The following is a 26,291-nucleotide window of genomic DNA, read 5'->3' as shown; positions in this document are numbered from 1 at the left end:
TTTGTATTTCTGAAGTTTGGTTACAATGTACTTCTTTCTTACTCCACACCCCCAAGCTCACCAGGACACTTCCCCACGTCCTGGTTTTCTGACCTTTATAGTTTTTCTTTCCCGTAGAGTTTTTCTAGAGTACAACTCTGTATGCCATGTGAATTAGGGATCAGTTTTCGTTTCCTCCGTATATTGACTCAGCTCTTCGCGACCCGTCTGCGCTTTTCAGTCATAAACCTCTTTTGTCGGTCATCCGTTTACATGTTTGAGGTTATCCGCACTGTGATTCCCAAACTGCGGGCAGAGATTTATTAAAAATTTGAGGGAGGGGGCCTGCCCCGTGGCGCACTCGGGAGAGTGCGGCGCTGGGAGTGCAGCGGCGCTCCCGCCACAGGTTCGGATCCTGTATAAGGCTGAGCGCAGTCACAAAAAAAAAAAAAAATTTTTTTTTGAGGGAAACACAGCGACATCTTTCGGACACTGCGTGAACTACAAACTCAGGTAGTTCCCAGCTTCCGCCTTAGCCCGAGAGGCAGGGCTCTTGATATCGTATCTTTGTGAAGCTGTGTTTTCGTTGGTTGCAGGGATGAAAAGCAAATCCCACCCGAAAATCAATGCCGAACAGTAAATGAAGGTGTTCAATCTGATCCCAGAGTTTGAGAAGATGTGCTGCGCCCACAGGCACGCACGTTCCCATTAGTAAAGAACTGTGGTTATTTAAGAATTAAATAAAAATAATTTTTCTTTCAATTTATGAGTATGTATTTTTTTCAAATGGCTACTAAGTTAGTGGGACAAATACTTAGGTTTTTTAGACTCAACTAGATGATAAGGAACTGTTAGATATTTCTTTTGGGGTGCAGCAGGAAAATGAGCTATTAAAGGCCGGTGCACAGAGCAAGTTTGGGGCCACCTGCACCTGGGCATAGGGATGAGAGCTCCGACTGTTGGTCTTTGTGCAGCTTCTTCACATCTAAAGGGAGAATAGTAAGTGTGATGGGATTAATGACAAAAGCCCATGTAATTCTTGGCATGTCTTAGCAGGCAATAAATGTTAGCTTTATAAACTTATTTCTTTAATGAAAATGGATTCATTCTACGTAGATATTCCTACCAATGGCTTTTTTCTTCACTTAATATTACCTGGACATTTCTTATGGCCAGCAGGCACCTAAATTGCTCTTTATAATACCCGCACAATTTGCCTGTTACTTCCCTTTTCTTCAGTCTGCATCCTTCAGGGTCTTTTAAAAATAAGAACTTCTTGGATCCCTGTACCGGCCAGCTGACAAAATAATTAAAAAATAAAAAGAACTCCTAATACCTCAAGTTTCTCTGATCTTGAAGGCAGAAGACTGCCCTCTCCTCATGGGAAAACAGGCTGTCCTTCTCTCACCCTTTAGTTACTTCTTCCTCCTCTCAGGAAGTTCCATTTCCTCATCCTGGCATTGGAGGCCTCTGTGTCCTGCCATGGCCACGGCCTTCTGCAGGGTAAATCATGGCTCTACCACCTCCATGCCCTGTGACACTAACACGTCCTTCAACTTCCCTGAGCCTCAGTTAATCTGTGTAATGGGGATAATAACAGAACCGGCATCGCTGGGCCGCTGTGAGAATTACAGAGGTCAGCACTTAAGTCTATGAAGAATCTGCCCTACCGTGTGCAGCCCCTGGGATGGGGGTTGCTGTCTGGCTAGTGGCCCCCTTTCTAATTACTTCCCCCACCCTCGAGGGACCCAGCACCCAGTCACCACCATCTCTTTTGGGGACCTTAGCAAAAAGCAGAGCAAACAGCTGTAAAGTCACAGAGGCTGGGACTGGAAGTTTATCTGCAGCTTTAGATGCTGTGTGACATGGGAAAATTAAACAACCTCTCCGAGCCTCATTTCTCTCACCCACCTTAGCTAGGTCTCATCTAGCTGTTGACTGAGAGATGAGTTGTGTGGAGCACCTGGCAGGCCTGGTCTGCAGTAAGGCTAAAATTAGCAGTTGTTGACACTATTATTGTTATTCCTTTCTCCACTGTTGTTGAGCCCGGGCGGGGGCGGACAGGAGGGAGGGCAGATGCCCTGAATTAGAGATTTGTTCTGCCCTCTAGAGGGCATAAGAGCCACAGCTCAGGGAAAAGGAATATGGAGCCACAGTATAAATGGAGTTAAATTAATTCATCTATTCATTCAGCAAACCTCCTTGAGCCCTTTCTCCATGCTGAGTGGTGCTGGAGACCCAGCAATGACCATGACAGTCCTGGACCTCCTTCTCAAGGTTCATGGTCCAGTGGGGGAGACAGAAGTGATGGCCTGGGGGGGGGGGCACCTGACCCAGACCAGGTGCTTTACGGTGGAGTGAGACCAGGGAGCAGGGCTGGCCAGACCTTTCTGGACATCCTGGGCCATGGCAGTTAGGAGCTGGGCTTCACCCTGAGGGCGCTGGGGCGCCATGGTAGGTTCTGAGCAGGGGAGGGGATGGGGTAGATTTATGCTGCCATGTGGAAGGTGGACGTGAAGAGGCGAGACTGGGGAGGCGAGACCAGGGGGGAGGCTGGGGCTGAGATGGGGAGTAAGGAGGCGCCGGGATAGTGATGGGGCCATGGGTGGGGAAGTATCAGGGTGAAGCCCAGGGCTCCAGGGACAGGGAAGGCTCACCCCCCCTCCCAGTCTAAGGGAGGATGGGATGGTCTCCAGCCTGAAACCCTGTCCCTGTCCCCACTCCTCACTGAGGGCCTGGCCCAGGCCTCCTCTGGGGGTCCCCACCTAGAGTTCCTATCTGCACACCCCCCAGCCCAGAGAGTCCAGGCTCCCCGATGCCCACAGCAAGTCCTGCCCTTGGGACAGGCCCCGGTCTGCCAATGGTGACCAGAAAAGGCCATTTGGCCCCAACCTGGGGAGGGAGAATGGGTCTGTGTGTGGCCAGGATGGGGTGTTCGTGTGTATGTGTCAGGGTCAGAAGGCGATGGGGTGTGTAGACGTACGAGAGGTTTTCTGCAGGTGTGGTGGGTGTGAGCGTGAGAAGGCGCGTGAGTCTGTGTGCATCTGGCTATACTGGCGCATGTGCAGGGGTGTGTGTGTGTGTGTGTGTGAGGGCGTGTTAGTGTGAGTGTGACACTGGCTGACAGGAGCCACATGCCCCACCTTGAAGCTAGCAAATCTCCCCCGTCTCTGAGAGGAGCGGCCACAGGGAAGTTTGTCCTCAGCAGGCTCCCAAATTTTGGATGTCACCCTCACCCAAATCCCCACATATTGGGGACTCCCAAATACAGGGTCACCAACTTCTCGTGTGGCCAAACATAAATAAATGCAAAGCAAATAAAAGCAAACCCCGAAGTAAAACCAGCGTGAAGAAAGGAAAGCACAAAGCCAGAGGGTGGGCGGGAGATGACCTCAGACTGACACTGGTCTTTGGGACGGAGCACATGAAGGCTGACACGGACTCCGGCCCTAACGTAACTCTCCCTGGAGGGAGGCGCAGGCCGCTTTTCCGGGGCTGACACTGGGGAACGAGATGGAGCCAAGTTTTCATCCCATTTCCCAGGTGAGGAAACTGAGGCTCAGAGAGGGTACATGACTTGTCCAGGGTCGCGCAGCGCTAAAATATGAACCGGCGGTCTGGCTTGACTCAAATCTCATCCGTGTGACTTCAGAGTCTATGACTCGGCCACCCCACCTCAAGCCCGCCAAGCCCCAGGCAGGGGAAAGTGGGGCGTGAGGGAGCGAGGGCCAGGAGAGCTGCTGGGATGAGCCCGGGGAGGTCGTGAGGGACCCGCGTCGCCGGCTGCGGAGCGTGCGCCGTGCTGGGGCTCGCGGTGACCTTTACAACCTTCCCCACCGCAGTCACAGCCAGGCTCGAGGCGGGCAGGAAGGGACCGGCTGCTGATTAATAACCTTTATCAGACTTGCCGAGGCCCGTGGGCGGCTCGCTGCGCGTCCTGCTCTAAGCACGAGCATGTCACAGCCTCTTCCGTCTTCTTAACACCAAGAGAACATGATCCCCATTTTCAGGTGCGTAAACGGAGGTAAATGGAGGCACCGACAGGTCAGGAACCAGCCCAAGGTCATAACGGGCAGGGTGGAATGGGGGGTGGGAGTGAGCCCAGGTAGCCCCACTCCAAGTACCCGCACCCCACCGCACCGTGTCAGCGTCTCTTGTCAACCCTTCTCCCCCTACCCCACCCAGCACCAGCATGGGACTTCTTTAGTGACATAGGAAGCCATCATAGGGTTCGGGGAGAGGGGTCATTGTATGGGACTGAGGACCTTGAAGGATCCCAATTGTCCCCCTCTTGGGATAGACCAGGCAGATTCTCTCCCCCCAAGTGTTCGTTCTGTCGTGTTTCGCTTTGGTGACGGTGAGGGACGGCTGAGTCAGCCCAAATAAAGGCAGATTTGGAGTCAAGGCCTCAGTCTTTTGGGGCGACCGCTCTGAAAAGCCTGTTAAGTTTGAAACCGCAATCCCAAAGGCATCAGCGAGCTGAATTTGGGGACCGGACCCTGCAGGCACTCTTAAATCCTCTTTGCGGCCATTTCCGGGTTACCAAACTGTGCATTCCATATCTGAGCCCTGGGCGATGCTCAGGCAGGGGCTGCGGCGCAGAGATGGCTGTGACCCTTCAGGAGAGACAAACCCAGACTCCCGGTGTCTTCTCTTGCCGCCGCCAGAGGGCGCACCGTGGCGAACTTCGTGTCTGCAGGGAGAGCGGCTACCCCCGTAGCTCCTGGTACTTCTCCCTCGGAGATGGAGTCTGTGTCCCCTCCGCTTGAATCTGAGCTAGCCTTATAGCTTGGTTTGACCAAGAAGTCAAGTGCCATAGAACGGTTCCCCTCCCCGAACCCTATGATGGCTTCCGATGTCACTAAATGTCACAAGCAAAATGACTATAATGCTCTGGACCTGCAGTTTTCAATTCAGTAGCCACTCCCCACATGGGGCGATTTCAATGTCAACGTACTGAAATGAAATTAAACACCCGTGTCCTCATGTGTACTGGCCGCATTACAAGTGCTCAAGAGCCACACGTAGCCAGTGGTTACCATATCGGACAGAGCAGGTACAGGGTATTTCTGTCATCGCAGAAAGTTCTCGGACGGTTCGGGTCTACACACTCTGCACCGCCTTCTCTCTGCCCACCACCCTCTTCGTGTCTCCGTGGCGTCAGCCACCAGGCCTCGTGGCCTTCGCACTGGAACTTTCGGCTGCTCGTAGTGCCTTCCCAGGATATTTGCATGGCTCTACCCTTCACTTCATGTAGATCTTTCTTCAAATATCATTTTGCATGGAGTGCTTCCCTGACCACCTGTGAAACACGTGACCCTTTCTGCACATCCTCGCTGTGCTTTTCAGAGCCCTGATTACCCCCTGGCACAGGCATTTGTTTCTTAACAGTTCTCCGACTGTACTAGGGCACTTCAAACATTCGTGGAAATGTAGAATCAAAAGACAATACCAATCTTTTCATGAACTTTCTGAAGTACGCTCGTATTTGACAGGGGGGTTAATAGAGGAAATGGGTGACAAGTGTGTTGCAGTCAGAACGTGCCAGGCGGAAGGTCAAGTTGCCTGAAGACTGACGATGAAGCACCCTGTCCGCCCCACCCCCACCTCCTCGCCGCAGGGCTGGAGGGGACATGTGGAAAATGCTGCTGCCCAGAGCCCGGGGCGCTGCGCTGCGGACGTCCCACGGATGGAACCGAAAGGAGGGACACAGGAGCCTAGGGTTCACTGCTGTGGCCATCGCTGCTGATGCCACCAGGGCCCGAGCAGCCTCCTGATGGCGTCCCCTTCCTCTCGCTTTCCAGCTCCCACCAATGCTTCATCGGCCCCAGCAGTACCAGCAGCCCCCGGCAAAGGACTCTGGGGCGGTGGCTGCGGCGTCCGCCCGGATATGGGAGCGGGAGGGCGTAGAGAGGAGACGCGGCAGAGCCGCCTCAGGTTCAGCTCCCCTGGGAGGAAGTGTGGTCTGTCCTATCCCCGCCGTGTCCCCAGTCTCAGCAGTGTGCCCGGCACAAGGTAACTGCGCAGCTGACATTTGTTGAATGACTGATGGACCGAGTGAACGACGCAGGCTGGGCGAGCCAGACTCCAGATGCGCCTGGTGAGGAATGTGCTAGAACGATAAGGCCCCAGGAGGGAGTGAGCCCAGGGGAGTGTGGGAGGAACGTTTGAGATGGAAGGAGCAGCCGCGGAAAGGCCCTGAGGTCCCGCAGGGAAGGGCACCGCGCAGCGCCTGTTGCGCAGAGGGCACCAGCACCCGCGAAGGTGACACCACGTTTCTTCCTGCGCTTGGATCCTCGGAGCGGCCGGGGACGCCGGGAGGTGGCGTGGAGCTCGGCCGCCCCCTAGCGGGGAAGAAGGCCACGTCCGGGAAGAGGCCAGTGACCAAGGAGGTTTGTCGCGGGTCGGCCGAGTTCCGGGCCCTGTTCTAGGCGCGGACAACAGGGCCCTGCTGGAGCGTCCATGCGTTGGGGACGCAGGTGATAAACTCCCTAGATGGGGACAGGATGCTGCATGAGATAGTGAGGGCCGCTGGGAGAAAAGTGTGGCAGGGCAGGGCCCCGAGGAGGGCCGCGCAGGAGAGGTTCGCACTCACCGTCAGTAGGGGTGTCTGGGAAGCGCTCATGAGCGGGTGACACGCGAGCAAAGACCCGAAGGAGACGAGGGGCTGCGGCAGGAAGATGCCCGAGGGAAGCACATGACAGGAGGCGGGAACAGCCAGTGCAAAAGGCCCACGCCAGGGGTGTTTATGAAGAGGGGCTTATTAAGGTGTAATCACTGGTCCCTCCCGTGCCAGGCTCAGTGCTGGGCATAGGGCAGATAATATCGCAAAAAGCAGGCCACCTGCCTCCAGGGGGTCGCTGTCTACTTGGACTGGAGTTCAGAAAGTGAGGCAGCCTTGCAATGAGTGTGCAGAGGTTGCTGGGGCAGGGTGGGGGTCGGGGCATGAGGACTTTCGGGAAGCCTGCTCCACGCCGGGACCTTAGGGCTGAACCTGCCTTGGCCCCTCAGCTGGCTCAGATGGCGACAGGGGCGCCACACGACTCCCTGGGATGTGACCAGGTGCTAGAACAGCCCAGAGGGAGAAATCAAAGTTCTAGAGACAAAAACCAGCAGCCGCTTCACCCCATCAACTTCCCCAAGGCCTGGTGCCCACCGAGGCCCCGCCTTCCCCAGGGCAGGCCCCGCCCCTTACGTAGGATGCCCGGCTCCCACTTGCAGGTATGGGGAAGGGGTGTCCACCCACGAGAACTGCAGCACCCCAATTTACCACCTGGTGGCGCTCCAGGACCGCTGGTTACAATCGAGCGGGGAGTGGCGCTCTGGAGCGCTCAGGGAATGCTGGGCGCGGGCCCAGGGCCTGAAAGCTCCACAGTTCCACCTGATCTTTGAACACCAGGCTGCGGAAAGTGGACTTTCCTGTAGGGCAGCTGTTCTCCAGGTGGGGTCCTGAGACCGGCTGCATCAACATCTCCTGGGAACTTGCTAGAAATGCATATTCTCTGGGCTCCCCCAGAACTACGTAACCACTTTGGGGGTGGGCCCCCCAGCAGGCTGTTTTCAAAGGTCTTCTGTGTGATTCTGATATGCGAGTTTCGGAACCCCTGCTGTGAGGCCTGATTATCTCTAGTGCCCCTAGGGTTGCTGTTCTCAGCCCCTCCTGCACCCTGGAATCACCCTGGAAGCTTTAGGAACTATGGACGCCCCAGGTGAATCCTGTACCACTGTTCAAGAGGCCCCGAGTGTGCAGGCTGGGCCGGGCCGCAGGTCACTCCATGCAGGGCTGAGAGGTGTTGTGAAGAACTGGCCACCACTGATACGTAACAGGACTAAGACCAGATGACATGCTGGGACTGATGTGCACGAGCACTTCACATCTTCTTCAGTCCACTCAGCAACGCTGGGAGGAAAGCTGTATGAGGATCCGCCTTTCAGATGTGTAAGTGCAGGCAGGAGAGGTTAAGTAACCAGTCCAAGGTCACACAGCTTGCAAGGGGCCATGCTGGGGGGAGCTGGGCTGCAGGACTCCAAACCTCTCTTCACTCAGCCCCCAACCATTTCCTCTTCTCCTGTCACCCGCTGTGGGCCTGGGAGGGGGACCCAGACAGTCCCTGCCTGTTGTGGGGTGGCATCTCTCCCCTCCATGTCTGCTTTTGGTAATTATGTGTGTTCTGTTGTTTTTCTCTTTGGTGACAGCATGGGGCTGTTGGCCTGGTTCATGTAAAGCTGGAGTCAAAACTCTGGTTTTCTGGGGCTTTCTCCCCGAAAATCCTGGCACAATTTGAAACCACGGCCCCAGAGGCATCCACAGGCTACTTTTGGGGACTGGGTTCTGCAGGCACCATTTGAAACCCCCTTGAATTAAAAATAATATTAAGCACCTTGTCACCGTCTGGAGTTACCCAAGAGATTCTCCTACCTCTGGGACCTCAGTGGATGCTCACGCTGAGGATACTGGGGCAGGAGGGCAGAGAAGGCTGAGTCCACTTGAGGGAGGGACAAACTGAGACTCAGTAGGGGACAGATTTGTCCAAAGCATCAGGGCTACCCAGAGAGGCTATAAAAATAAGACTAAGGCAGAGGGTGTGAAAAAATGTGTTTGAAAGTATTTGTGCATTGTTGACTGGCTTTTGAGCTTCTCGGTGAATGCACATGAGCGTGCGTAGGCTGGTGAGTGTATGCAAGTGTGCGACTGTGTGCATGTCCTGTGAATGAGTATAAATGTAGAAATTTGTAAGTATGGCAGAGTACGTGTGGATGAGTCTCTGTGTGTGCGTGTGTGTGCGTGTGTGTGCAGGGCAAGGGGAGTTCCAGTGTATATATAGGAACACAATGGATCTTTAAGCCTCTGTGTGTGTGTGTGTGTGCACTACATGCGTCTGTGTGTGTGTGCATGTAGGTTAAACATAGTGTGCTTGTGAGTGGGGGTCTGCCAGTTGTGCCCATGTCTGGGGCATGCCTGTGTCCATGTGGATGTTAGACATAGTGTACTTGCGTGTGTCTGTGTGCATGCGTGGTGTGTGTGCTACGCCTGCATGTCTGGGTCTGTATGTGTGTGTCTGCACACACATGTGGCAGTGAGGGGGTTGTGACCCAGTATTATCAAGTACAGCTAATGTCTGTGAAGTCCACTCAGTTCCACATTAACTCCATGTTGCCTCTGTTGTTTGGAGTCCATACCCTTTTCCCTCCCAAGGACCCCAATGCCCCTATCGTCTGGACCCTCAGAAGCTCTGGGCCCTGCAGGGAGGAAGAGCAGAGAGACACACTTGCGGGCTTCAGGTAGGGTTTACTGCACGCATGTCAGAGCATCTGCTCCTCCCCAGTCCCTGCCTTTCTCCCCATCTCTGGGTCTCTCCAGGTGTTGCTCACTGTCTCTCCTGTTCCCTTTCACCTTCCAGCTCCCCAAATAGTCCAGGCCCCTGTAGTCATGAGACTGCTGCCCCCCGTCCTTCCAGAAACTTCTCCACCCAGCTCGGGCCATTCCTTCCCATCCCTCCATGTGGGGCCCATGCCTTGTCTTTCTTCCAAACCCCACTGGGGACTATCTAGTCAGCCTGTCAGCCATGAACTAAACAGGTGAGTGTCCTGCAAAGAGCAAAGGGTTCAAGCAAGGCCACCAGGCGGGCCATGCAGCCTGCAGCACCACTAGTAACCACTCCACTCAGAAAACAGCAGGGAAGAAGAAAAAGAAGGCCAATGGAACAGAATTCTTTAGTTCCAAGAATAAAAACTGAGGAACTCAGGCCAGTACTGCAGCCAACCAGGAAGACAGAACTGGCCTTTGGCCCTGTCTCCTCCAGGAATCCCCTCTTCTCTTGCCTTCAGCAAGGCTAGGGTGTGGTCGGCCACTGTTTTTCACTGCTGGCGGCTGGGGGAGAGCAGCAGAGAGATGCTCCCCCAGCCTCCTCCCAGCTCCCACAGGGCCTTAGCAACCCAATCAGGGAGAACCCCGATTATAAGAACCGGTCATGGCACACTACACCAAACTCCCCTTTTTGGCTGTTCCTATTGCAATGATTTTTCAACGTGTCCAGTGGCCAAGCTGCCTCAGATAGTTGTGGGGCTTGATCAAAACAGATTCCAGGGCCGCATAGCCAGCTCTAACAAATCCATATCTTAAGCACCAAGGGCCCCGGAATCTGCATTCTGGATGTGTTTCCCAGATGATTTTTCTGTACCTCGTAACCAAGATCGGGGTTAAGTGTGCAAACCATGGGCTTTGCACCCTCCAAACCAGCAAAGCCCAGGGTCTAGGAGATGACATACAAAGTGACAACGTAAACACAGGGGTCCCCATCTTTAAGAATGGGAGTGGAATGGACAGCAAGGGTCAAATGGCCCTGGAGCATTCATCAGTTGTCAAGTCCAACTGAGTCCAAAGCCAAGAAATGAGTTTGTGAGCATGTTTATTTGCATGTTGGTTGAGCCCTCTTTTTACATTCAAGGAGGCAATGTTAAGTGTGCAGGCGAAAGGGAGCAGGAAAAGAAAGGAGTTTCTCCCCAACCCTGCCTCTCTCCTGTTTTCAAGCTGAGCACCTAGAGTTGCATTTGAGGAAGTTAAAACCCTGGGTGATGCAACACCACCGTATCAATTTCTTTCCTTACATTCTTTGGGTTGCCATAAGGAGTCAGTATTTTAAAAAATCAATGCATGAGGGGTAACACTTTGACAAGAAGAGAGAGAGCGTTGTGAGATGGAGATGTGGGAGGTGCCACCTGTCCGTCTCTCTGCCTCTACTTTCAAGTGTGGAGGCAGAAAGAGCACCTCCCTCCACGTGTGGAGCGGGAGGGGGGCGGCCTGAACAGCAGGAGACAGAGGGCGCTCCAAGGCCTCTGGCCTTCACCTCACAGCTGGTTTTCTTGCTCTCCCTGCTCCACTTCTGCTCTGGCTTCAGTCCTCAGCACGCTGAGGCTCCTACCCTCGCCTGCCCTGGGGACTCTCTTGGGCAGGGTGGGCAACCGGGGAGTGTGCCAGAAGGCTCTTCGGCGCTTGCGGAACCATGCAAAGCGTCCAGGGGTCTGGAACCTCACTGTCTTGACCGATTTCCGGGCCCTAGTTCCTGCGGCTGCCCCTGTGGCCCCCTGGGCAGCTGAAGCTTCAGCTTCCTGGATAGCGGGGATCACTGCCCTCTGACTATGTGCAGCCTCTGCCCTTTGCTCAGCCGGGGCCTCTGCCCTCTGATTCTCTGCAGCTTCTGCTCCCTGGTCAGCTATGGCCTCTGCCTCCTGGACAGCTGGGGCTCCTTCTCTCTGGTCAGCTATAGCTTCTGCCCTCTGACTATCTGCAGCCTCTGACCCCTGGTCCTCTGGGGCCCCTGCCCTTTGATTATCTGTAGCCTCTGCCCTCTGGTCAGCTATGGCCTCTGCCTTCTGATTATCTGCAGCCTCTGTCCCCTGGTCAGCGGGGATGTCTGCCCCCTGATTATCTGCAGCCTCTGCCCTCTGGTCAGCTATGGCCTCTGCCTTCTGATTATCTGCAGCCTCTGCCCTCTGGTCAGCTATGGCCTCTGCCCCCTGATTATCTGCAGCCTCTGCCCTCTGGTCAGCTATGGCCTCTGCCCTCTGGTCAGCTATGGCCTCTGCCCTCTGATTATCTGCAGCCTCTGCCCCCTGGTCAGCTATGGCCTCTGCTCCCTGATTATCTGCAGCCTCTGCCCCCTGATTATCTGCAGCCTCTGCCCCCTGGTCAGCTATGGCCTCTGCCCCCTGATTATCTGCAGCCTCTGCCCCCTGATTATCTGCAGCCTCTGCCCCCTGATTATCTGCAGCCTCTGCCCCCTGGTCAGCGGGGATGTCTGCCCCCTGAACTGTGGATGCTGCCTCCTCCTTCCTGTGTCGCCGGAAGGAGGCCCAGTTGATCTTGGGCCTCCACCGTCTGAGGGAGGTCTCGGGCACGGGCTCGTCTCCTGCGTTTCTCCCTTCTTCCCTCCGGCTGGTGCTGCCTGGCACCGAGGAGGCCCCATCTCTCTCCACTGCGGTGGAGGCCTGCCGGGCCTCGCCCGCCCCGGGGCCAGACCTTGGTGTCCAGCCCTTCACTCTCCGCTTCAGCCTCCCCCAGGACACCTGGCTGACATACTCTCGCCACCTGTCCGCCTTGGAGAGCTGGGGTCCCGCGCTGTCCTCAAACATGGGCACCGGCAGGTTGACGCGGCGGCGCGCAGGCGGCGCGCTGGGCTTCTTCTCCCCTCGCCGGAGGAAGGCCTCGACCAGTTCCGCATCATCTTCGCTCTCCAGGTCGCTTCCGAGGAATTTGCTGCCCAAGTAACTGACAGGCATTTTGCGCACTTTCTTGCCGCGCCCCGAGCCTTTCTTGCCCTTGACTCTGGAGGTGTCGAAGTCACTGAGCTCGCTGTCACTAGCGTTGCTGCTGTCGTACGTACCGACGACTAACCGGGGCGGAGGGGTCACCATCTGCTGGACTCTCCTCCTCGGTCGGGGCTCCTTGGGCTTTCGGGGAGGCTGGGGCGGGTGCGGGGTGCTCTTTTCGATGATGCGGGCCACGTCCTCCAGGGTGCGGCCCTCTTCTTCCAGAAACTGGGTCAGCCGCTCCCGGAATTCCGCCTCCTTGGTGGCGGGCTTGGAGATGACCCTCCAGACGCCCCCTGCCAGTCGGACCTCCCGCGGGATTAGCAAATAGTCGACGTCCTCTCCAATCTGCAGCATCCCCACCGTGGAGTCCTCCTCCTTGCGGAACACCTTGCCGATCTTCTTAAAGGTCCCCACGGGCTTCAAGGCTTCCACGAGGACGTCCAAATCCACATCTTTGCAGACGTCAGGGACGCTCCAAAGGATCAGGCAGTCGGGGGACGGGAGGAAGCCCCAGGGGAACCAGCCCCCCACGTGGCTTTTCTCGAGAGTCTTTAAGATCTCCAGGGTGATCTCTGGGGTGGGGGACGATGAGCCCGAACACACGGCTCGCAGACCGCACTCCTGGGGAACAGGAGGTCGCGGCGACGCTGCCCCAGGAGTCTCGCCTCCCCAGCGGGGGCTGAGCCAGCTCCTCCCGATTTCTCCGCCCGCAGCAAGTCCAGTATTGGCCAAGTCCGGCTCCCCCCGAAGGACCTGTGGCAATCAGCGCCCGGGATGCTTACGTGAACCGGGATGAGGCTCAAAGTCCAGTCCAAAGTGGGCCGCACGGGCTGCCCCCGGCGCCAGGGACGCGGCTGGAACTTGGCAGAGGACTTGGCGGACAAAGACAGCTCAGCCGTGGCTACTCAATATGGCCGAGGCGTTCGGAGGCCTCAGCCCAACCCCCCGGCAGGGTCTCCCGCCCCCAGGCAGGCTGCCACCGAGCTCCGGGCTGACCTGGACGCGCCTCGCGCTCCCCAGCCCGCGCGCTCAGGGCCGTGGGGCCGTGGGGCCGTGGGGCGCAGGGGCCGGAAGCTCCTCCTCGCGCTCCCCGGGCCGGGGCCCACCTTCCCCCTTCTCATCTTACACTCTCCGACTCGGCAAGACTGACAAGGGGGCTGTCCACTCCCTTCGGGGCGGCCTCACTCCCCTCCCCACAGGGGTGTGGCCGCGCCCGGGCCTAGCTGGGGCCATTGCTCCCCAGCGCAACGGCTGAGGCCCACGTCAGCACCTTTCCCGAAAGGCAGCGGTTCCGAAACCTGCCACCCTCAACGTGGAGGTTTCAGCCAAGCCATGGAGGTGGATGTGCTAATGGATCAGACCTTCTGAGAGCCATTGGCGCTACATATTGCCGTTTTAAATTCACGAGACCGCTGGTCCCAGCAATTCCTGTCCGTATACCCAACCGTGTGGGTAGAGAAATGGATAACAGGGTCTTACTGTCGGTTTCTTGCGTGGTGCTTGGTGCACAATCCGAGCTCAATACATATTCGTGGGTGAATGAATGAACCTAAATGTTCATCAGTAGGTACTGACTTCATTTTATGCTCTGTTCTTACAGCGAAATACTATGCAGCTACCAAAAAAAAAAAAGATGAGGTAAAAGGATAGGCGAGTTATATGGAGCACTTCCTATGTACCAGGGACCATTCTATTCTAAGTGCTTTCTATGAATTACCCAGTGAAATCCTCACTCTAACATGAGATGGCTAATATAACTATCATTCCCATTATGTAGCTGAGGAAACTGAGGCCTAAGGAAATAAAATCACTTGTCACATAGCCAGGAAGTGGTTGAGCGTGGATTTGAATCTGGAACAGTCTGACTTGTGTGCGTAGACTAAAGATTCTAGATGTCTACATATACTTGTCACGTGTACAAGTGCTGCCAGTGGAGGCTGTTTCTGGGGAGGGCTACTGGGGACCCCCAGAAGTGGGAGAGGCATTCATTTTTCACTCTACACCCTTTTGGATGGCTTGGATTTTTAATTGTCAAAGATGTTAACTAAAGTAAGTTAAATAAAGTCAGAGGTCTTTAGGCCCTACCACAGACACACTGGGTCAGGATGCCTGGAGTGTGGGGGTCAATTTGCAAAGTCTCCCAGGTAATTTTGAGGCAGCCAGCTCAGCAACAATATGCACACCAGTGGCATGGGTAATAGTAACAGTTAACTTGCACTGAGCGTATCCTTGGAACCAGGCATCATGAGATGTGCTGACTAAGCCTGCTGCTATGAATCCTCAGAGCGACATGGCAGGGTGGGTGCCATCACTAGCATCTGTTTACAGATAAGGAAACTGAGGCCAGTCTGAAGTTGCACAGCTCTAAGTGGAGGGCCTGATATCTGAACTATAACTCAGACACTAGAGTAAACACCAAGCAGCTAATCCCATCTTCCTCCCTTAAAGTGTTGGGCTGTTTAATCTCCTAAGAGCCACAGCATACGGAGCCACTGTCATCTCGGGCCTGGGCAGGAACAACCCCTCCTCACTGGGCTCCCTGCTGCCTGCAGTCCATCCCTCACTCAGCAGCCAGGAGAAATCTTTTAAAAACTGAAGCAGATCTGTCTCTACTCTTGAAAATTCTCCTTCTCACGCAGTAAAATCAGTGTCCTCACTGTGGCCCACAAAGCCCTACAAAATCCGCCCCCTTCCCTGTCTCCTGTCCTCTCCTCCTCAGTCCACTCTAGCCACATTGGCCTTTTCTTTGCTGTTCCTCCAACACACCAGCTTGCGTCCACCTCAGGGCCTTTGCACTTGCCCTCCACCTGGAATGTTCTGCCCCCCACCTTACTCTGGCTTTTGCTCAAATGTCACCTTCTCAGAGAGGCCCTTTGGCTCCACTGACCTCCTTCCCCCCAACTACCCTCTCTAGGGCTTTCTAGCCCAGGAATCCTTAACCACGGACCCTTTTCAGAACAAGTTTTTCAACGCATAGAATTGCGTCTGTTGGATTACAAAGGAAACCAATTACAATGAAATACAGCTGGAAAAGATAATTTTTTTTTAACTCACAAAACCCAGGTAAACAATTACTCTAATATCGGCATAAAAATGAACACGTGTAATTTTATTCAGCTCATGACGTGTGATTTTATTTAACCCGTGAAAGAACCAAGCAGACGTTTAGAGAAAGAAGGAAGGAAAGGAAGGAAGGGAAAGGAAGGGAGAGAAGAAAAGAAGAAAGATGGATGGGAGTGGACGGCGATTAAGGTCGCAGCGAGGCCTCTGCACAATCATTTGGGTTGTTTTTGCTCTTGCACAGCCGGGTCGTTAGGCCTGGCTGGGTTTTCCTCCTCCTCGCACGCTGCATCCCCGCCGCCGCGCTCGCCCCGGGCCTCCAGCCGCCCCCCCTCCCACCTGCTCAGTCTCTCGCGGGCGCCGGCGGGCGGTCTCCATGGCAACCACCGGACACGCTCCGCCGCGCGGCTCTGCGCTAAGTGGGTGGGACCGCGGCGAGGACGCAGGGAGACGCGGGCGGGGGCAGCTGCTGAGCTCTCGGCCCCTAACGCCTTAACTCAGGCATCCCCAGAGCCAGCTTCCCTCGATAGCTGCTTCGTAGAGGCCGAAACACGAAAAATCCCAGGGACACCCCAGTTTCGGGAATGCTGGTTTAAGGATAACGAATCTGAGAAGTCGTGATGATGCCTTTCAGGCGGTGACCTGCAGATGAAATGTTTGGGTTTTGTAATGAGTAAAAGGTTTTTGTTTTGTTTCGTTCTTGAGTTTTTTGGGAGTTTGTCCTAGAAACGAAAGTCCGAATGTTCAAACATTCTTACAAGAATTGCCAACCCCTAAGCAATTTTGCTGTGTTTTAAATTGCCTAGATCTCTGGCAGACAAGACCCTTCTCCAGTCGCTACAGGAAAACAAAAAAACAAAAAACAAGATCATTATAGCTTCCATTTTTATGTTTGCTTAAAAGAAAAGAAAAATCAGAACAGAAGGGGGAAAAAACCAAAACATGGCGAAATTCTTTCATCCAATGACGAACATATATAGTAAGACAATGTCAAAGTTACAGAAAGGTGTAAAATGAAAAACAAGTCTCACTCTCCCCAGTCCCCAGCCTCCAGCCTCTTCCCCACAAAGTAAACACAGTTAAATATCTCTGTACTTTTCCAGGAAAAAATGCTTACATTGGTATATTTGTTAATTTTAAAATTTACCCCACAGGGATTTTTTCACATCTTCCTGAATTATTTTCATCACAGCACTTACCACTTCCTGATATTATTATTATTTTTATTTATTGTCTCACCCTATTAGAATACTAACCCCATGAGGATAGAGGTATTTGTCTGGTTTGTTCACTGCTGAAGACTTAGCATCTAGAACAGTTTGGGTAGGTGTTCAAAATATTCATTGAATGAATGAATGAATTAGGGGATTGCACTAGATCTACTACTATAAAATACGCTTTTTTCACTTAATAGCATGTCTTGAAGTCTTTCTGTAACAGTTTGAGCAGATCATTCTCAGTTTTCTTTTTCCGTGACAGCTTCCACTGTTGTGTATACCTGCAAGTGTAGCATGTGACAATAATAATTCACTTTTATTGAGCACTTTCTTTGTCCCTGGCCCTGTGCATTTTCTCATTTACAATCCCTCCTAAGCAAGTGGTAGTCACATTTTCCAGATGAGAAAAACAAGCCAAAGAAGGTCACACAGCTAGGAAGTGGCAGAACCAAATTTTGAATCACTCAGGTTTGTTAGATCCCAGCCTCCACTGTTTTAACTCCTCTGCCATGTTTCCTCTGGTGGTTTGAGAGTGGGGAGCAAGGTTAGTGGGCAGTCCCCCAAAATTTCACTCCCAGGTGACATTTGTAATCTCGGCACAGTCACCAAACTTGTCCTCAGTCTTAAATGCCCAGAAATCAGATCCCGTCTGGAATGAACAGGATATAAATTATTCACACTTCCGAACCAGATACCAATGGGTTAAGTGAGTAAGTCCCCAACAAATACCAAATACCGCCTGGCAGCAGCACATGGTCAACACTTTGGTCACTTAATTTGGTTGCCTCCCTCTCACCTCACCCTCTGATGTAGTTTGGATGTGTTGTCCCCTCCAAAGCTCATGTCGAAATTTGATCTCCAATGTGGCAGTGTTGGAAACTGATTGAGTCATGGGGCCAGATCCCTCATGAATGGATGAATGCTCTCCCTGGGGGAGGGGGAATTAATGAGTGAGTTCTGGCTAGATTAGTTCCCACCAGAGCTCGTTGCTTAAAAAGACCCTGGCACCTTCTCTCTCTCTCTCTTGCTTCCTCTCACCATGTGATCTGCTTGTATCCTCTGGCTGTCTGCCACTTTCCGCCATGAGTAGAAGCAGCCTGAGGCCCATGCCAGATGCAGCTGTCCCAGAATCGTAAGCCAAATAAACCTCTTTTCTTTATAAATTACCCAGTCTCAGGTATTCTGTTATAGCAACACAAAACGGACTAAAACACCCTCTAATCTATCCAAAATCTGAAAGCTGTTTGGTGAGTGTGGAAGCAAAGCCAGCAGTTAGTATGTTTGAGGACAACATTCATCCAGTTATTCATTCAGTCATTCATTCAGGTGGCGACACATTTCTCTAAAGTAGTGGTTCTCAAATCTGGTTGCACATTAGAGTCACTCAGAAGAGCTTTAGAAATCACAGTTCCCTGAGTCCAACCTACTGGATCAGAATGTCTTAGGGTGGGGGGTGGGATAGTGTCATTTTTAAAAATCCCCCTAAGGAATTCTGACAGAGCTGATGATTGGCGGGCTGGGCAGCCGTAGGGGAGGAACTGAGCATGCCCAGAGGAACTTGGCCAGCTGTAAATATCATTGAGCCTGCAAGGGATCCAGATGGAAATTAGGGTTTCCAATCTCAGCAACATAGAGGACCCCTTTAAAAGGGGGGGACTCTCAGAGACCCTGTAATAGGTTGAGTAATGGCTACCCAAAGATATGGGTAATACCTGGAATTTGAAAACATTACTATTTGGAAAAAAATGACTCGGCAGGAGTAATTAAATTACAGATTTTGAGATGTGGAGATTACCCTGGATTATCCAGGTGGGCCCTAACTGCCATCACGAGTGTCTTTATAAGAAGAAGGCAAGGGGAAATGCCACAGAGGAGAAGCTATACAGAATTAGAGGAGACCATGTGACTACAGAGGCAGAGACTGGAGTGAGGTGGCCACAAGCCAAGGAACACCGAGAGCCACCAGAAGCCAGAAGAGGCAGGGCAGGGTCCTCCCCTTGACCCTCTGGAGGGAGCTCAGCTTTGCCTACACCTTGATTTTGGACTTCTGGCCTCCAGGACCATAAGAGAATAAATTTCTGTTGTTTTAAGCCATCCGTTTGCAGTAATTTGTTATAGCAGTCAAAGGAAATCGATATAGAGCCCTCTGTGTAGGCACCAATTTTCCAGATTCCAATGAGGAAAATTTCAAATTAAAGCATCCAAATTTTATTCTGTGACCTTGTCTCTCAAGAATAATTATTTCTGAAGTGAAAGAATTCTTGTACAATGTCCTGAGTACCGGGAATCAGTTATGGATGATGGGAACCTTGGAAATGTTTTAAAATGCCCACCCACCCCTGGCCTGCCCCTGATCACCGTGCTGACACCAGGGCAATCGTTAAACTTCCCTTCGTTCGAGGTTCTATGAAGCCTTGGCATTTATACATCTTATACCTAACTTTCTCAGGAAGATGCCTACCCTTTATTGAGCACCTGATCTGCCAGGTGCTATTCTCAGCATTTTATAGACACTGTCTTTTGCATCTTCATGACCACCCTTGGCAGTAGGTACTATTATTATCAACCCATTTCACAGATGAGGAAACTGAGGCATGGAAATTAATTTACCCAGGCAGTTTAGTTCCAGGCTGCCCCACCCTTGTTTTCCTTTTTAAAAAGTCAGCTTTATGGAAGTATACTTTACATCTGATACAATGTGGCCTTTCTAATGTCAGTGCTACAGTTTTAGAGTCATTACCACCACAATTGAGATATAGAACACTTCCATCATGCCAGAATATTCCTTTGTGCCCCTTGTGATAATCCCCTCCTGTGCTCCCCCAATCCCCAGCAACCACGGATCTGATTTCTGTCCCCATAGAGTTTTTTCTAGACTTTTGTATAAAAGGAATCATAAAGCACGTGTCCTTTTCTGTCTGGCGTCTTTCACTCAGCATGATGGTTCTGAGGTTCGTCTATGTTGCTGTGTATATCTGAGGTCCATTCCTTTTGTGGGTGTGCCATATTCCAGTGCATGAGCATGCCACCATTTGTTTATCCATTCACCTGTCAGTCGCGAACTGGGTTGTTTCCAGTTTTTGGTTCTCAGGAATAGAGCTGCTATAAATATTCCAGAGCGTATGTTTTTAATGCAAGGGGTACCCACTCTCTGCTGCAAAGAACCCTGTGGTGTGTGTAGTATTAGTATTATTAGTATTAGTCAAAGGATCAGAATACAGAAAATAAAATACATGGTAACACAGTGATAAATTTATAATGTGGATAAATATCTAGTGAATAGTGGGCTTCAGTATGGAATTCCTTTCAAGGGCTTGCTCACTAAGCAGCCTGCTAATCAAGGAAGCAGGTGCCTCTGTCTTGTATACGGAGGCTTGGAGGTGAAGAGCAGCACGGGACACGTGGTCTGGGTTCGAGTCCCGGCTCCTCCACTTTTATGGGTGAAGAAACTGAGGCTCAGAGAGGTGAAGTCACCTCTCTGAAGTCACACAGCTGTCTGATGGCAGATCCAAGACTTGAACCCAGGTCTGTCTCTGCAACTCCAAAGCCTTGGATGCTCTCTCTGTCATGTCCCCTGTTGATGCCAGGGCACAGGTTGGGTACTATCTCCTGAAGGGCATTACCTCGGTGGATTCGCCAGCTTGCCTTTTGGCATCCAAGGCTTCAAAACAGCCTTTTGTCAATACACAGAGAACAGACCCATCTTCTGAGGGAGCTGGGCACATGTTTATCAAGTTCAGGAATCTGAGATAGAAAACCAGGCTAATGTGTTCTTTGTCAGTATAAAACACAATTGTCACTGGACCCGGGATCCCAGGGGCCAGCACTTAACAGCTTCCTCCCTTTCAGCCACTGTAGCGTCGTTTACACATCTGAACGTATTTACTTCTCCCCCAAACCTGGCGAAATAAGTTACTACTATCTCCATTTTACAGATGAGATACCTGAGGCACAGGAAGGTTAAGTGGCTTGTCCAGGCTCACGCCCTGGCAAGTGGAGGAGCCGGAACTCGAATCCAGACCAGGTGTCCTGCGCTGCTCTTCACCTCCAAGCCTCGGTATACAAGACAGAGGCACCTGCTGCCTTGATTAGCAGGCTGCTTAGTGAGCAAGCCCTTGAAAGGAATTCCATACTCAAGCCCACTATTTACCAGATATTTATCCACATTATAAATTTATCACTGTGTTACCATGTATTTTATTTTCTGTATTCTGATACTTTGACATCTGGGGTCTTTCTGACCCTGGGAGGGACTGCTCCTCCCAGGGCTAGCAAATTCCTAGAGATAGTAAACAACGTGCCCTTGAGGACACTCTTCAAATGCAAACCAACCACCTGCTTTATCAGGGCTCTCATCTGCCTAGCCACCTGCCCCGATCACCCCACTGTAGGTTCTGGGCAACTGGGGAAAACCCCGATGCCCCAGAGCCTACTGGCATTACTCAAACTGGCCAGTCCTAAGCCTGCTTACCCTGCCTTGCTTGTTCCTTCCCATGAAAACCACAATAAAGGCTCTTGCCCACACTTTCCCCCCTCCCTCTGCCCCTGACCCACCTCAGTGCTTCCCATGTGCCCCCACAGCTGGCATGCCTCCCACTCTTGGATCTGTGAATAACAAACCATCTTTTCAATGGCAGTCATCTCCTGATTGCTTGGCCTTACCACACCTAAATCATAATAAAACATATTAAAGCAATCACACATATTTCTTGAGCAGTTACTATGTGCCAAGCATCATGCTGGTCCTTGAGGATACAGCAGTGAGACAGACCCAGCTCTGCCCTCTGGGAGCTCACAGTCTCGTAGGGAAGAATGACATTAAACAAAGATTTATACAAATAAATTAATCACCACTGAGCGATGTCTCAAGCCAGAAAAAGACAGGGGAGCTATGAGAGGATAAAATAGGGACATCTAACCTAGCTTGGGGGGCCCAGGAAGGTTTCACGGACAGAAAGGCTTGGGGGCTGAATAAGAATCAGCAGGCATCATATAAGGGCGTCCTAGGCAGAGGGAATGGCTCAGGCAAAGGTCCTGAGGCAGGCAGGAGTCTGCGGGTGGCTGGAGTGCTATGAGACGGGAATATTGGGGCAGGCAGGGGTCAGAGGGCTACATTAACATGTTGGACTTTCTTCCAAAGGAGAATTGAATCCAAGGAGGTTGTAAGCAAAGGAGCAACCACATGGGTGGTTTATGTTCTAGATCCACACCCCTTGGCTGCTGCATAGAGAACAGATTAGTGGAGGGGCCAGAGAGGAGACAGGGAGACCTGTGAGGAGGCTGAGGCAGCAGGGACGGTTGTGGCCTGTGTCCACCTAGGCACATACATCCCATATCCATCAGGCTCCCACTGGCACCAGAGGGCACAGCCAGCTGGGATTTTCAAAAGAACGGAATGAAGGGACATGTTGACAGAAATGTGGGGAGCTGTGAGCACCTCTAGGCAGGAGGGGCCAGGAGAGGGAGCCATGATATGGACAGACCCTGAAGAGCTAGAGCTGTGGGCGAAGGGCCTTCTGGAAGGAGCTGTCATTACAAAGGGACAGGCCATTGCCCGAAAACAGAAGGAGCCTTGCGGGGAGGGAGCAGGAAAAAAGTACCCTGACCTCTCTCTCCTCCCACCCCCTGATCTCCTGCTGCTATCTCCATGACTGACACCAGCTGGGAATCAAAGGACAGAGATGCTTAGGTAATGCAGTCCCTAAATGTCAGCCACCCAGGGCACAGAGCAGCATGGAGAAGTGCAGAGAGTGAATCTGGGGGACACAGGGAGAATCACCAGCTCTGGCCCCATGGAAGTCACGTACTATGTGTTGGTCACTCAGAGGTTCAGAGACGACCTTTAGCATCCCTGCCCTTCACCAAGGACTGCTGGGAGGAGGCCCCATGGGGCTGTCTTCCTGGATTTACCACAACACCATTCCCCCTTGGGCTGTGCCAGCCCCTCCTGTGGGGGAGCATGTGGGCTCTGGAGCCAGGCTGACTGGGTTCATCACTCCGTCACTCTGTGGCTCTGTGACCTTGGGCAAGTCCCTTCACCTCTCTGAGCCTTGGTTTCCTCCTCTGCAAAATGGCAGTCATCATGAGACTTAAACACATGGAGAGGTGGTGAGCAGTTAATGAGACCATGTACATTAAGTATTGGCACAGGACCTGGGAATGGTAAATGCTCAATAAATGTGAGCCATGATTAGTAGAAGCGCAGTGTTGCTTAATGGTTATGCATGTAGACTCAAGCCTGGTTCACATCCTGGATCTGTTTACAAACTGTGTGGCTCTGTGCCTCAGTTTCCCAATCTGGAGAATGGGATTATCTGTATCTACCTCATGGTGTTGAGTGTCATCATGATTAAATTAATTGTGTAAAATGTTTAGAATAGTTCCTGGAACATATGAAGTATTCAATAAGCATGAGGATTATATCTTATTATCCTCTGCTCTAAGCCTCCACTCAGAACCAGAGCAGGCATTGCAGTCTCAAACAGACCCTCAGAGTGTTGCCCACCTCTGGCTTGTTTCTCAGGGAATCCTGAAGAATTTCTGCCAGCCACTTACCAGAAAACCATGCTCTGTGACTCTGGTGTCAGCTGGGGCTTCCCCAGCCCCAGAGAGACCCAGATCTGTGTCAGGAGCACAGAGTATGGTCAGAAAGAACTGGTTTCAATCTCTCCTGAGCTTTGCTGTGTAGGTGTAGACAAGTCACTTAACCTCTCTGAGATGATGATTATGATGACGGTACAGGTTTATAATGCAATCCCTTATCTGCTCTTCTGAAATCCAAAACGCTCTGAAAACTGAAAGCTTAACCAACAAAAAACATCTGGAGGCAAGACTTAGGTGAATATGAGAACATTTCTAGTATAAATTTATTTCCCTTAGTGTTGATAGCCTACATTTCACTACAGAAATATTAATATGATTATGGGGTATATTAGTCTGTATTTGTTGCTTATAACAAAATACCTGGAACTGGGTGATTTATAAAGAAAAACAACATTTATTGCTTACAGTTTCTGAGGCTGGGAAGTCCGAGGTCAGTCTGGTGGTGGCAACAGTGACCCAGGGGTCTCACATTGCAAGATGGTGGAAGCAGAGAGAGCAGAGAGAGAAAGACAGCCTCTCCTCCTCTTTTAAAGCCCTCAGAACTACGCCCCTGACCACCATTTTTAATCCATTAACTACTGAACAGTCCTACAATCTAATCACCTCTTCAAGGCTCCACCTTTCAATTACCATATTAGGATTTCCCATCCTCTTAACATTCACAGTGGGGGCTAAGTTTCTAATACATAGAACTTGGGGGACACAATTCAAGCTCCAGGGAGTTCTGGGGGGACATAATTCAATCCACTTCATGGGGGCTGCTCAGAACCTCCCCTCCCCCTGCGGGGAGTGAATTCCACAATATAAGGTATAGCCACTCAATCATTTTTCTAAAATTCCAAACTGTCTGAATTCTGAACTACATCTGACCTGAAAGTTATGTATAAGGGGACTGATGGGGCAGGACTTGTACCTCATAGGGTTGGAAGGACATGATGAGCTAATGATATGAAGGGCTTTGCATAGTGTCTGGAACACAGGACGGCTGTTACTGTTTTTATTCCAGATCAATTGTTTCACCTTTCACATCAGCCACTGGAAAATTGCCTGAGATCCTGAGAGGCCCGCAGATAGAAGAAAGCTGTGTGTTCTGTGTCAACACCCCTTTTAAAAATAATGCAGCCCCTGAAAACTTCAGGAAACCCATGGAAATGGTTTTCAAAGCTTTTTTTTTTTTTTAGCAGCCAGACCATTTTTCCAAATTGAATCTTACATGGATCCCTCCCCAACATATCAAAGAGCAGACTATGGTTTCATCAGCATACATTTATTTATTTTTATCAGTTCATATTTGTACAATACAGCACCAACCACGAAGACTAGTGAATAGTTTTAGCTGAACCCACCTTTGAAACCAGGGGTTTACAGAGGCCAGTTGCAGCCTTCCATCAGCCAACACATGCAATTTACTTGAGAATTTTCACTTGGGATTTGTAGTGCCAGTGATGTCTTGACTGAGATAAGTAGCTCCAAATGGTAACGGTTTTATGTGACAGCCTGCATTGCAATCCCAGGAAACTCTTCAACTTGTCCAGAAAATCTTGTAAGAAGTGGTAGGAGATCTGGGTTTCATGGGCTACAATAAACAACCACTCGTACTGTGCATTATCCATATACACGTTGTATGGGAAATGCCTGAAACCCACAGTAAGCACAAATACAGTCTTAATGCTGCAATATAACGATAAAGAATGTCACACTGCCCTTCATTATATGATTATGCCTGGATGGGAGAAAAGCATGCAACAAACAAATGTGCTTGAGGCTCATATGGCATTTATTCAGGTGCAGAATCTGTGACGGAACAACGAACACAGCAGTACAATATTCTGTGTGGGGATAGGCCCAGGTTGGGAATTTACAAGGAATAAAAAGATCCGTATAGAGCTACAAACTTCGTGACCATGGATTTGCCAGAAGTTCAAGTAGTAGTGTACGGATGGTAGAAAAAGCTTTACCCCAACCACTACACAAAAGAAAAGGACGTGAGGCTGATGCTGGAGAGGCAGCTTGGAAAATGGACAGAAATCAGTGTCTTCAAGGTTTTAGGTTATGTCAACCAAGTGCATTCTAAAAATTCCTTTTGTTTCCTGACACTTGTGGGGAATGTAAGAACCTAACAGGAGATTCTGACTGCTTGAAGGTGGATCCTTTGCCTGCACCCTGGTGGCCAGAGTGGGGGCGTAGAGAGAGAATCTCCATCTTTTGGCTCTGATGGGGGCAAAAATGGGATAGCTTCCCATAAATAAGAAAGGGGATAGTAGTTAAAAAAAGAAAAGAAAAAAGAAAGGGGATTGGATGCTGGAAGTCACAGACGTGACTGATGCCCACCATAGTAAGACACTGGGAGTCAGCAGTGTTGCAGTTTGGTAAGTAAGAATCTGAGAGTGTGTATGTATGTGTGTGAGCGTGTGTAAATTACAGTTTTGAAAAGAAATTCAGCTCAAACCTTTGCAGATCCCTGAACTAATGGAAGTTTGCAACCCCTACTGACCTTAACAGAGTGCACCCCTCCCCGCAAGTCAGAACTTCTAGGGTTCAATTTGGGTACACCCACCCTCACCCCAGGTGCCAATCATGGCAGAGGGGCCACATGTGTGACCACTTGTGTAAGGGAGACTCAGCATATTGAGAACAGCAAGTTTTTTACAGTCACACACAGAGCAGTGAATTCCTTAGATATGGCGAGCAAACGGCTCACTTTGTCAGCCATGGTTTCTGCTTGACACGTGCAAAACAGGGTGGCTCACTCTGGACAAGTGTGTGCCATAGGTACATTCAAGGTACATCCTTTTGAAAGACAGAAAATGGCTCTTTGCAATGACAGGATTTCCAGGAGGGCCCAAAGCTAGAGAGGTCTGTGTCCGCCCCCCACTCCCAGCCAGAATGACTCTCCTCAACGCCACGCTGCAGGTGATGGCAGCAGGGGGACAGCGGCCCTTCTCCAGAGCAGGGGTTTCCGCGACACGTTCTTGTATCTGCGCTGGCTTTCTTCAGCTCTGGTAAGCGACCTTCTGCAGCACCTTGGCACACTGGACCCGCTTCTCCTCCATTTCCCGCAACCATGCGCGGGCGCAGGCGCCTGGGGCAGCCCGCGGTCTCCGTAGCAACGGTCAGACG

At 51.6% G+C, this 26,291-nt stretch overlaps 1 protein-coding gene across 1 annotated transcript; it reads right to left on the bottom strand.

Annotated features, from left to right (window-relative positions):
* Positions 1 to 10,371: 10,371 nt before the first annotated feature.
* On the bottom strand, positions 10,372 to 13,386 carry CCDC8 (coiled-coil domain containing 8). The gene has a single exon (XM_063111448.1). The coding sequence runs from the start codon at positions 12,643 to 12,645 to the stop codon at positions 10,828 to 10,830; it is 1,818 nt and encodes a 605-aa protein (XP_062967518.1). The 5' UTR covers positions 12,646 to 13,386; the 3' UTR covers positions 10,372 to 10,827.
* Positions 13,387 to 26,291: the final 12,905 nt, after the last annotated feature.

The sequence above is a fragment of the Cynocephalus volans genome, chromosome 10 (assembly GCF_027409185.1).
Source record: "Cynocephalus volans isolate mCynVol1 chromosome 10, mCynVol1.pri, whole genome shotgun sequence".
Taxonomy (NCBI): Eukaryota; Metazoa; Chordata; class Mammalia; order Dermoptera; family Cynocephalidae; genus Cynocephalus; species Cynocephalus volans.
Note: the sequence above shows the minus strand (reverse complement) of the source record. Positions and strands in the feature narration are given on the sequence as shown.

What these genes read in the sequence shown, in the direction of transcription:
- CCDC8 (XM_063111448.1), bottom strand. Translation starts at nt 12,645, where the DNA reads ATGCTGCAGATTGGAGAGGACGTCGACTATTTGCTAATCCCGCGGGAG.